Source organism: Pleurodeles waltl, chromosome 11, assembly GCF_031143425.1.
Source record: "Pleurodeles waltl isolate 20211129_DDA chromosome 11, aPleWal1.hap1.20221129, whole genome shotgun sequence".
NCBI lineage: Eukaryota > Metazoa > Chordata > Amphibia > Caudata > Salamandridae > Pleurodeles > Pleurodeles waltl.
Window position 1 is genome coordinate 21,057,909 of NC_090450.1, and position 13,364 is coordinate 21,071,272.

At 46.4% G+C, this 13,364-nt stretch overlaps 1 protein-coding gene across 1 annotated transcript in view; it reads left to right on the top strand.

The window, feature by feature from the left end:
- Positions 1 to 13,364, top strand: part of ARMC9 (armadillo repeat containing 9) — a 415,690-nt gene that overhangs the window by 343,997 nt on the left and 58,329 nt on the right. The window contains exons 22-23 of the mRNA XM_069212859.1: positions 4,764 to 4,900; positions 7,271 to 7,403. Coding sequence (XP_069068960.1) covers positions 4,764 to 4,900; positions 7,271 to 7,403 — 270 coding nt within the window. The remainder of the gene's footprint in view (positions 1 to 4,763; positions 4,901 to 7,270; positions 7,404 to 13,364) is intronic.

Consider the following 13,364-nt stretch of genomic DNA (forward strand, 5'->3'; position numbering starts at 1 on the left):
CTTTTGGTACCCACATATTTGAATAACCATTAGTGAACCAAACATGCATCCTATCCTCAGGGGACAAGGATTCAAATGGCATACTCCATTTCCCTGGTGACTCTTTTACCTGTGGTACCTCCTGCACCCTCTCCTCATCCTGTACATGGGCTTGTGACACCTATTCATGTAGGCCTGCAGTGCCTGCTGGTCCTACTCGAGCCCTGTCTTGTATGCACCATTTCCAGCATATGATACTAGCCTCTTGTGCATGCCCTATATGGTAAGATTTAGGTGAACCCATCACCCACTGTATGACTGGTATTTCAGGTCTCAGGATTACATTATGACCTAGTGTTATTTGCTCAGTATCCACTAGAGCCCAAGAACAGGACAAAAGCTGTTTTTCAAAAGGAGTATAGCGCTCCCCAGAGTCAGTAGACACCCTTGTCCTTCCCTGTTTTTGCTACATCTCCAATTTGCATATTGTCCCTGAACAATTACATGTAACTCCCTCTTGCACTAGCCACAAGTCTAAAGTCTGTTGAATTATATTATATTATAATATATTATAATTATATTATATTTCAAAAATATAGTTTGTTACTTTATTTCTAGAACCACAAGATTCAGTTTGCAGGTAAGTACATTTGCAAGTAAGTATCAATACTGAATTGTTTCAATTTGGCAAATTTAATGGATTTCAAGGAAATAAAAAAAAAGATTTTTGCTAAGTTGACACAGTGAAATTGTCAGAAACATTTCTGGGGGAGGGAAATTTAGTACAGTTTTGAAATAAGTACAAGACTTAGAGTTCCAGTCTCTGGGAGTTAGGATGTCCACAGGTTGGGGTTCAAGTTAACCCCAAACTCTCACCACCAGCAACACCGGGCCGGCCGGGTGCAGAGGTCAAAGTTGATGTAGATTTCAAATGGGCTCCTATGGAGACTGGGGGCACTCTGAATCAGGCCTGCTTGCAGGTGAGTACCCTAGTCTTCGGAGGAAAGACCTGGGGCATTGAGGTGAGCACCAGAGGGGCCACAGGTCAGCACCAAATACACACCTTCAGCAGCACAGAGTGCAAACACAGCATCGGGCTCCCAATGCTTTTCAATAGGGGGACCCCGGGGATCACAAAGATGCTGCAGGCTGGGTCCAGGGGGTCGGTTCTGGAAAACCACAGGCTGGACAAGGAGGAGGGCCGTCTGCTGTATGTTGCCAGACTGGTGGTTGGATTCCCCAAAGCTAGGGAGCTGCGGTGCAGGGTACCTTTAGGCATTGGGAATCTTCGTCCGATGCTCCCGCGGTCAAGGGGGGGCCTCCGGATTTAGGCTGCAGGCGTCGTCCTTTTGGACAGGAGGAGTCAACCCAGGATGAACACTAGGTCAGAATCGCCTGGGGACCAGCTCTAGTCAGTTGGGCCACCTGGACATGGGCCATGGGCACCGGGTGCAGAGTGGGCAAGACTAGCTGATCCGGGGCGGTTGTGGAGTCCTTTGCTGGAGTTTCTGTCTGGACAGGGCTGCTGTCCACAGGAGAACTTGGACCTCTGGGGTGTAGGCAGTCCTCTTGAAGCTTTTAAGAGGTCGCTGGTCCTGCAGGATGTGCCACCTTTGTTTTGAAGGGCTTCAGCAGCTGGAGACAGGCCTGTAGGGCTGGGTCCAAATCAGTTGGTGTCTTCAGTCTTCTCTGCTAGGGGTCAGCTTAGCAGTCCTTCTTCTTTCTTATTGAGGTCGCCAGGAATCTGACGAGCTAGGTTCAGGGGAGCCTTTAAATCCTGGATTATGGGGTGTTACAGTGGTCAGAGGGCAGTAGCCAATGGCTACTGTCTCTGAGGGTGACTACACCCTTCCGGTGTCCACTCCCTTTGGGGAGGGGGACACATAACTAACCCTATTGGTCCCCTTCATCCAAACTAAGGTGGAGGATTTTGCAAGGAGGGGGGTCACTTCAGGTTTGGACACCTTAGGGGTGGTCCCAGCTGAAGTGGTCACTCCTCCTTGTTTTTCTTAACTTTCCAGCCAGAAAGCGGGGCTTTGTCCAGGGGGCGGACATCTCCACTAGCTGGAGTGCCCTGGAGCACTGTAACAAGAGGCCAGAGCCTTTTAGGCTCACCGCCAGGTCTTACAGTTTCTGCAGGCGGGAGGTGTGAAGCACCTCCACCCAGTGTAGGCTTTGTTTCTGGCCACATGCCAAAAGGGGCACTTTCCTACACATACGTTTCCTTCATACCAGTTTTTCATTTGTTCGATTTTACCATGTAAATTGAAGTTTAGTTGGTGTGTAATGAAAAAATCATTGTAACCTGCGTGTTTTTGGACAACTCTATATAACCGGGCACTCAGAAAGGAATTACGGACGTAACAGGATATTACTTCAGTAAATTGGCGGTCTGGACAAAAAGTAATGGATAAAAACGTTGGCACATGCTCTAAAGTAATTCTAACACGCACCCTTACCATGGGTACCCTCACATATTCCATCTCTCATTACGTGTTCGGTGGCTGCATTGATAGCACCCCCTAAAGAAATCTGAAATGACATTATTGATAACATTGTTCAAGGAAAGGGAGCGAGTTATAATTACTTTAGGGCATGGGTTATAGTTGCTTCATTTAACTATAACTGGTGAGTTTCACTGATTTTGTTTGTTTAAAATGATATGGGGTAACAGACATTTTTACCGAACTGTAACAATCGCTTACCGTTTGGTATTCTGATCTAGTCTAGTTGATTTGTAAAACACATGGCTACCCGAAGGCTTCCCAGCGCTGATCCAAGCCAGCAGATCATTGAGACCAACCCAACTAGGAGCCGAGAGTGAAACGGTTATTTAAGAAATAGCCATGTCTTGAAAGCCTTCCTGATGGCGAATTCGGATTCCATCTGACGCAGTTTGAGTGGCAGAAAGTTCCATAGTCTGCACGCTAGGTTTTTGAAGGAAGGACCGTCCCATCTGGAGCTGCTAATTCTGGCCGTTGTTGCGTGAAAGAAGGAGGCAGATCTTGGAGATCTTCCAGGGTTACAGGGTTCAATGCGAGCCCTGTGCGTGATGCACAGGGATTCAAACCGCACCCGTTGCTCTATAGATAACCAATGAAGGTTGGCCCACGCCCTCCTTGGGGACAGGTGCTTTGGGATTTTGAAAAGGAGACAAGAGGCTGTGTTTTGGGTGGTCTGTAATCTTTTCTTAACGTAGTTTGGAGATCCAAGATATTGGGAGTTCCCGTAGTGCGGCCGGGAGATAATCAAGGCTTGAACGATGAGCCTTAGTGACAAAGGAGGCAGGAGATCTAATGCTTTCCTTAGAAGTCAGAGAATTCCAAAACACTTCACTGCTAGTATATTGGCCAGTGCTTCCATTGTGAGCATATCCTCTACCCAGATACCCAGTTGTTTTATTTTGTTTTTCAGGTTCGGTGTGGCCCCAAGGCATTCCGGCCAGGGCAGTAACTACTTCTTGGTGATGTTCCCTAACAACATGAGCTCCGTCTTGTCTCCGTTTAGTTTGATGGAACAGTTGGCCATCCAGTTGGCGACCTCCTTAAGTCAGGGGGACAAGGTGTTTCCAGTTTGAGCCTTGTTCTGAAAGATGGATTACAACTAATTGTATATCGTCCACATACAATATTATGGTCAGGCCAAACGATGGGACTGACTCTGCTAGGAGGTGCATGTAGAGGTTTAAAAAAACAGTGCTTAATGTGGAGCCCTGTGGTACTCTGCATTTCAGGGATAAATTGCCCGAAAGACATGTTTGGTTCAAAACCTGGATGGTTCTGACTTCGAGGAAAGATATGATCCATTTTAGAGCATTGACACCTATTCTACCTCAGCAAGTGTGTTGATGAGTGTTGTGTTGTTCACCATATAAAAAGCTGTGCTTAGATCCTGGAGCATGATTGCCGCTAGGCCCCCTGATCTAGGAAATGCCTACGTTCTTTGTTACGGCTAACAGAGCAGCCTTGATGCTGTGATGTGGTCTGAAACCGGTTTGTGTGTAGTGGAGGAGCTATCTGGATTCTAGAAAGGTGGAGAGATGTTGACTGACGTGTTTCTCCATGAGTTTGGATACATTGGGCAAAAAAAGGATGGGTCTGTAATTTCCCAGGCACGAGGGGAGTCCGGAGTTTGCTGTGAGTGATCGGTATTTTCAGTGAATATAGATATAAATATCAAGCACAACAAATGCATGGCTTTTTTGAGCCATGCATGGTAAAGCCCTGAGTGGTATCAAAACACTTTGTAATGCCTGGAGGCTAAAAGCATGCCTTGTAAATGCATGTGTGCTAAAGTCTGATATTCATATCATCCGGTGCTTGTTTAGGCTTCCATCCAACCCATCCATGTACTGATGATGTCAGGTGGGTTTGGAGTTATTTTCAACCCTTCCAGCGACTAAAGGAAGCTGGTGGGTGCTTGGGCTGATCTGGAACCTTTGCATGGACTCATTGCATCCGGTTTTGTTGGTGCTATCTCAAACCATTTCCCTTAAACCATTGGGTGAATGCCTTTGGTGCCGGACCTGTTTTCACTTGTTAGCAGTTTTATGACCCAGTGGAAGTCTTGATCCCTTAAAAGCAGTATAGTTAGAGTGCTTCTGGGGGTATTATGGCCTTGAGTCTACAATGATGCTTGTAGTAATCGTTCCTACGGTGTAAAGTCAATATATGTGAACTAATGAGTAAAGATTACTATTTGAATGAAACGCTCGTCTCAGTAAAAGGAATGATGTTTCTTCATGTCCCTTGCATTGACCTTGAGGGCTTTCTTTTCCTCCTTAGGCCAGAGAGCTCAGTGAGATCACGCCAAGCACCAGGCCCTATCAGAGACAGCAGGCTTCAGTTTCAGCAGGTCTCCCGCCCACCATCACGGAGCGGAAGCAGGAGCAGCATCTCGGAGTACTGCGTCTCCTCTGCGTGTAAGTACCGAAGCAGGAACCGCGTTTCATGGAATGGTACCTGGAGAAGATGCGCAGCATTGTGTGAAAAGATGCTCTACAGACTGACCCTTCACTGTGTGGTTAGAGTTTATGGAGATTTCCTGATTCCTCCATAAAAATTAGTTGCTAAACATTCTTTTTCTCATTCCTATCATTTTGACCCATACTCAAGAATCAGCGATAGTCTAGGTGGCAGTGGAAGACCTCGTTTTCAGTTTTAAGAGCTGATCTAGCTGGGGTCTGTACACACATCTCAGAGGATACATACGCGCTCACTCCACATCTTAACCGATCAGTAAACTTTACTTTAGAAGGTGACAGGCACCATTCGTCTGCCTCCGTTAGGGTAAGTAGGATTTAAGATTTGCATACTTGCGTACTTCCATATAAGGCAGTCTTGGAGTTCAGCAAAAGTGACAATGCGCAACTATTCCTGGCCCACTTTACCTCTTGACAGCTGCAAGGTGATGTTTGCAGGTGTTTTCCAAAATGGATATCTTCTTGTCGGGGTAGCAGTGGTTGGTTAAACTCCCTACATGGTTTACCATCTTCCACGCACAGTTGTGCACATCCGGCCCTGTGATCACCAATAGGAGTTCACATGCATTAGCACTTCTGCAGTCGCCGTAAGGCACCAAGTTGCCAAATTGGGCGCAGTTTCTCCATGAATTGATCCCCATCTGTACAAATACCGTGATTGATTAACCGACTGAGACCAGCTCCCCACATTAAACAGATGTTCTGGAATGCACACCAGAAAATCACTCTTTCCCCTCTAAATGCTACTTTGCCCCCTCCCTCCTTGCTTTGAGCATTTTAAGGATGAGATTGATTGACCCAGACCTCTGTACCGCAAGGAAAGAAAACCTTCTGTGATTAACATGAATGAGGTGTGGTACTAGGATACACAGCACATAAAGGAGGTTCAGAAAGTTATCAGGACCCACCAAAGCCCTTGCTGACTATCAGGCACCCACCCTCGCCCAGCCCTGGCAAACATGATTCATTGCACTAAACCCATCTACCTCACCCAGTCCATGCCTGCTGTCTTCAGTGTCACCAACATTTCTTACAAAACTTTTGAATCTTCACCTTTTGGCAAGCATCACTTACATTTCTAACTTCTCTCTGTGCTGCACACCACATCAGTGGGGCACACATAGTCATGAGGAAACCTGTCACACGGGTCGCTCAATATGCAAATAGAGTAACAGACTCAGCTGTGTTGTGCTGATATTATAATCAATAATCATTTCCACTCATGTTGTCCACTCTGGGCCTTCATTGTAATCTTCCAGTCATGGATTACAAGCTGTCCCCTTGACAGTACCAATACCATGTTCAATCACTTCCCAAGTTTCTTTAGAAAAAGTTAGAAGAGCTGTGGTCGTAGTAAAGCAAACCATCCACAACACCCCCACTAACAGCCCTGACCTTTCCACCCCTTGGTTTGACATATCTTCATCAGCCGACACCCTCATTTGTGATCACGTCCTTCTATGTGGCACCTTCAGTCTTGTGTCAGCGTTCACACTCCTGGGTGACTACAGTCATGTTTTACTTCTCATGCCCAGGAACTTCAATCCGGTCTCAATATCTCCAACAATTACAAGCTTGTTCTCGCTCAACATGGTCTTTCTTTCCCATACATGCTCCCCCTTGACCTGCCTATGAATACAAATATTAATGGAGACATGCTCATGTCTCTTCCTCGTCTCCCCACCTGAGCTCCTCAAGACATTGCAGATTGTTTTGATTACTTAATATAACCCGATGTTGTATTTTATCTGCCTTCTGTGCAGTCAGCATCTTCACCCAATGAGCACACCGTCTCATCCCTGGATCACTGCCGCCATCCCTAGAACCAGAAACTGTCAGACTCCAGCAGGAGCACCAAAGGTTTACACTATTCTGGAACCTGAGCCTGGGGAACAGGCAAAGAAAGCACACTAAGGGCCTGTCTTTGTAAGAGCTGCCAGGGGACTACCCCTGGGATCAGCATTGGGTTTTCATTGACCGCACTGAGATTACAAGAGAACCACCTACACACACCGTATCATGGACAATGGCCATAAAGTGTTTGTTCCAGCTACAATGTTTTAGATAATATTTGTGGTATACTAATGTTAACCTGTCTCTAGGCTGGGGTCACAAGTGACCTCTGGACATCCTGGTTAGAGTCCACTGTATTGTGCAGCGAACCCCAGCACTTGATCACGGACATTATTGCTGGCAGTAATTTGCTGTTATTCTCCTAATGATGTTTGGGTTATTTTAATTACAATTGCTATTATGAAAATGATTTTACACCACTGTACACTGATGAATATCATTGCCTCCAATGTGCAGCCATCGAAACGGAATCATCTAGGCTGTTCTCATCGCCATACAGAACAGAGCAGCACCTGAAAGTGGCTGGTGAACCCCTCTCGCCCCGGGCCATGGACCTAAATCTGGAGAGAGGCAGCGGACAGACCAACATGTAAGAGATTGTCAGCCAAACCTGTTAATGTTATATCCTGTTGTTTTAAGTCTGGCTTCTTGAATGTTGCATCCATAATCAATATATTGAGTTATAATGGAATTATGGGGCTCTGAGATGCTGAGCTTTGTGATTGGCTGAGCGAGAGTGGAATGCTGCTGTAATGCTTCTGGATTGGAGTTTATGCTTTGCACATTCTCACTTTGCATTTGCAGTTGTCATTGGTGGAGCTGATAGAAAGTAATTACCCTGGATAAAGGAAAGATTAAGGGAGCACAATCTCACACATCCCATGTGTGACGTATTATAATAAATGTCACACATGGGCAAGTGGCAATATTAATAACACCATTATTTGGGTCTGCCTCCTACTCATGCGTAATTTTAGCACAGGGGATAAATATGGACCTATGGGTATAGCATCATTTTTTGGATCTCATTGATGCAAGGTGGGTTCCAGCATCCCAAAAATGGTGCAAACTCCAATATTTTGACGCTAGACGGGTCTAGCGTCAAAATATAAATATGGAGTTAAATTTGCTCAAAATTTGCGTTAAAAAATAAATGACTCAAATGTGGCACAAAGAGAGTATTATTATGCCCTGAGATGTCTTCTAGTGCTGTGCCCCGTTCCAAATGCACTGTAAAGACATGGACATGGTGCAGGTGATGATAGTGAAAAATGGTCCCAAGTGCCATTTCTTACTTTTCCCACAAAGTCTCCCAGGAGGCTAGACTCTCCCTCACCTACGTATTGCCCATCGTGGAGATTCCGATCAAGTCCCACCTAGAAAACCCCTTCAGCCTCCCCACCTCAGTCAGCAGGTGGCTGGCCCAGAGCAGTGTCATCATCGTGGGCCTACCTTGCCAACCGAGGATTCTTTTAGCCGCTCACCACACCGCAGTCAAAACCCTTGTCAAAGGCGGAAGACACCAGTTACTTCTTCTGCAATACAACGCACTTGGATAGCCCCAAGGACCCAATGCCCTACAGTCAGCCCTGATCAAGGGCGTTTCCCAATTGATACTTATCAATGAGTAGGCCTTTGCCGCTCAGGGCAAAGGCCAACTCGTTGATAATTATCAATTAGGAAACCCAACAGTATTTCTCCACACCAGGGAGGGCCAATGCCACCATCATACGACCCCCTCATAAGTTTGGTATGTGCAGTCCTGTCTGACCCCCACTCATAAAAGTTGTTGAACTGCTTGGTTGACCATCCCAAAGTACTCAGACAGAACCGATACTGTGTATTTTGTAGGACGTAGAGGAGTTTTGGCACAATCATCATTTTATACGTTGGCGCTCTACCATGGAGCAATAATGGGAGCGACCACCAGTGCTGCACATCCACTCTAAATCATTTCAGCATGGAGAACGGGTTTACAGAAATGAAAAGATCAGGCGGCCCTAGTCACAGAGACCTAGGTACTTAAAGCCCACATCCTCCAACACTAGCCCCTCTGGGTGGCTCTGACTCGCTGTGCACGGACATGTGGGAAGAGGAGGGATTTCCCCCAGTTGAAACCTGAGTAGGTCCCTTAAAGATGAAAAATGTTAAGTAGCCTGGAGATTGTGACCTCGGAAGTAGTCCGATATAAGAGGACTTCTTCAGATTCTATCCTCTCATCCCGCCCACTCACCAGTGGATTGTCCCGTACCCAGAACATCAAGGGTATCAGTGCCATGGACAACAGCATCGGCAAGAACGGGCACCCCGGCCTGGTGCCCTGATGCAGTGCAAACGGACTGGAACAAACCCCATTAACTCTTATCTGCGCCAGTGGCTCGCTATATAGTAACTAGACCCACTGAACACTGATATTGATGGAAAATTACTGAAGTTGAGTTGGGTAATCAAAAATAATTGCAAATAAATATTCTCCAAAGTAAGATTTAAGAAACATTTATAAACGTGGATGATGGTAAATAGGTGCAAGTCAGACACGTGCTGAAAGCTCATTGTCAATAACCACAACTTCACCAAAATACACTAAACACACCCAGTCACTTATAGCACCACTTGCCCATCAGCCTCAGCTTCAAGGGTGCAACGTACCCGAGCATAAAGGTGCGAGCGTCAGCTTTTTGTTCTTGTTCTAGACTGTTCGTAGAATTAATGTGAGAAGCTTCTTTTGCTGTATTGACTCGCCAAGAGGGTTGTAGAGAAAGTACTGCATAATGTTAGCCTCCACGCCTTGCAATACAGTTGAATGGTGCGCAGATACTCTATGCAGTCTACAGTCCACAATGGTGGTGGCCAGTTCTCTTCATATACAATAAGTAGCTAGAACCTTTTCTCATGTGAAATCATTGAATTGTGGCTGTTCTCATCTTTGTTTACCTCAGTTGGACTAGCACACTTGGTAAAGGTTTGCAGAACTAAAGCCCAGTACAAGGCACATGTTTAAAGTATATAAAGAGCAGATTCTCCACTCCAAGGAGCGTCTTCACAAACTGCAGTGTTAGTAGTAAATGAGAGAGGGGCGAGGCGTAGGGCTGGACAATGGGGAAAAGCTGCTATTAAATGGGAGGGGTTTAGGGAAGGTCGGGAGTGATTTATGGAGGGATAGCCTGCCATAAACACCTGTCCGTAAAAGGATCATCCCATTCTACTCACTGACTGAACGTGTAAAGCTACTACTGACCTAAAGGTGACACAACAGTACTCCAGCCCCCTCTGCCCTGGAGTAAGTCAAGCATGGCCTTGGCAACTCAGGTACCACAACAAACTCCCACAGGAAATCAATCAAATTATATATATTACTTACTGAAGGTCGCCAGTAGGTAGTTATAGTTAAGACCATGTTTCCATAGAGAAAACATTTTTTGACTTGCCTGTATCGTTGTCACAAATATTGATGTCATTTTTCCAAAAAGTGTGCCAGTGATTCTTCTTGCGCATGGGAAATGTCGGCGTGATCCGTCAAGAGGGGGCTGAGAATAAGGGGGGGATCCCCATGTTAATTCTCATAGGAGTTTTGAGCACGACTTCAGCACAAATTAAACCAAATTTTGCAGAAAAGTAGGCTTCGATACGCCGAAAACACTTTTTATCATTTTGTTTAAATCTGTTCAGTATTTTTTGAAATAGTAAAGGGGAAGTACATTTGTATATCTTGGGCGTGGATCCATTGCAATGTTTGTGCAGTGTATTTGCGAATGCACATGCCAACAGGAATGCTGTGATTGGCTGTCCGTAACCTGACCAGAAAGTTGCAGTCGCCATTTTGGGTAACGGAACACGGTCTCCGGGGCTGAATAATAAAGTGGTAACTAGGATAAAAGGGGTCAGCGTGGAGGTACCCTGACCCCAGGGCTGTGTTATAGGGGTCTTTAAAGGGGAAATTGTGTTCTTAAAGAATTTTTTTTTCATACTGCCTTACATTTGCAAATACGTTGCAAAGCTCAGCGCGGCCCCCATGTAACGTCGCAATGACCGCGAATAACGTCTAGAAAACTTTTTTAAAAAACGTTCACTCACAGACCCTGTCAGACACTGTTGCACCCACTCGCAGACCCACCTAATCATTCACGCACCCAGTCAGAGACCCACACTCACTCATGCACCAACTCACAGACCAACTCAGACCCTCATGCACCCACTCAGTCCCCCATGCACCCACTCAGACCCCCATGCACCCACTCACAGACCCTATCAGACACTGATGCACCCACTCGCAGTCCCACCTAATCATTCACGCACCCAGTCAGAGACCCACACTCACTCATGCACCAACTCTCAGACCAACTCAGACCCTCATGCACCCACTCAGTCCCCCATGCACCCACTCAGACCACCATGCACCCACTCACAGACCCTATCAGACACTGATGCACCCACTCGCAGACCCACCTAATCATTCACGCACCCAGTCAGAGACCCACACTCACTCATGCACCAACTCTCAGACCAACTCAGACACTCATGCACCCACTCAGACCCCCATGCACCCACTCACAGACCCTGTCAGACACTGATGCACCCACTCGCAGACCCACTTAATCATTCACACACCCAGTCAGAGACCCACACTCACTCATGCACCAACTCACAGACCAACTCAGACCCTTATGCACCCACAAAGACCCTCAGGCACCCACTCACAGACCCACTTAGATTCTCACACAGCCACTCACAGACCCACTCAGACCCTCACGCACCCATTCACAGACCCACTCAGACACTGATGCACCCAGTCACAGACCCACCCAGACCGGCACAAACCTACTCAAAGACACACTCAGACCCTCCTGCACCCACTCACAGACCCACTCAGACTGCCTCAATCATTCACAGACCCATAAAAACACTCATACACACACTCACAGACCTACTCACACCCTCATGCACCCTCTCACACACTCACTCTCAAAGGTTACAGATTACATTTCTGAAACAAAATTAAAAAATCCCTAGAAATCCACTGAAAAAAAACAAAAGTTACAAGTATGTTACAGTAAGGAAATACAATTTAAAAAACCCTAGAAGTTCACATGAAAAAACAAAGGTTACAGGGACGTTATAGTTAGGAAATATAATTTAAAAAACCTTTCAAATTCACTGAAAAAAACAAAGGTTACATGGACATCATAGTTACAAAACCAGTGAAATTCAGCAGTTCTAGTTACCTGAGCTAACTATAATTTGGGCCCCCGTAATGCACCACTTATGACCTCACATATTACACCAACGTGATTCAGTGTCCAAGCTGGCCCTGATTCTGAGCGTGAAGGTGGATCCTCAGCAGGAGCTTCTTGTGGAGCTCGACTGACGTCTCCTGGAACAGCAAGTACCAGGGCTGCTTGCCCAGGTTGGCACTACTAGTGTGAGGGCCAACAACATCTGCCGCATCTTCCTTACTACACATGGGATAAGTAGTGGAGGAGAAAAGGTGTGGGCAAATAGCCCGTCAGTTCACCCACTGTGGAATGCCCATGCCATTTTGTGCTTTTGTGTGAATAGAAAACAGGTGAATGGTTGGATGTAATACACAACTCTCATGTTGTCCGTCGGTATGAAAACTGGCTTGCCCTGAAGGCGTTTGGCTCTGTTGGCTAGGCAGATGGTTGGCAATTCCAGGTAGCTAGTAGGGCCCCTGATACCACAGGGTTCAGGTTTCTTGTACTGTTATTCTGTGGAGGTGAGCACTCCACCCAGCCAGCGAGGCATCAGTGGTAATGGCCACTTGAAGAACAAGGTATAGACAGGGCATGCCAAGCAAGAGGCTGTTGCAGTCCTACCATAGGAGCCAACACTAGACCTTCCCATTGCCCTTCTACATGTGCCCTTTGCCTCGAGAGGCACTCCTGGAGTGGTCACGTGTGTGACCTGGCATGTGACATGTTTGCTATGCAGCCAGACATCATCTCTTACACATTTATAGTGAGAGAATGTGGTGCAGTGGTTGACACTGAATTCACAGGCAGCTGAACCTTGTCATCTTTCACCTGAGTTCATAGAGTTTGGCTACCTCAGTCTTCCAGGGGATTGCATGCTTATTCTGCAGAGGTACGCAAATCCACTACGCGCCCCTGTTATGCAGCCAAGTGTGAAAAATTCCTGCACTATTGTGTCTCTGTTAGATCCTTTTATTATCCCCGTCCAAGAGATTGTGCAGCCTTTGCTTACACTTCTATAAGTTTACACCTAACTGCAGTTACAGTGTGAGATGTATGCCTTGGTGGCAGTTAATAGTTAAGTTGGCAATTGCCAACGGTTAACTTGTTGCAAGCATTCCTCCCATCACCTTGTGGGTGTTTGAAGTAGCGCCTTTTATTGGCAAGGGTATGCCAGCCATCAGTCCCGTGCTCACTATGCCACTAGCAGCAAGTTACACCTAACTCTTAAAAGGTGAAATCCTCCATAGGTTGTTTGTGTTTTGTTTCAGAAAGGAATGGGGTTGGACGTTCGGGTGGGACTGGTCCAGTTAGAGCAGGACCAACCCTGGTTTGCATAT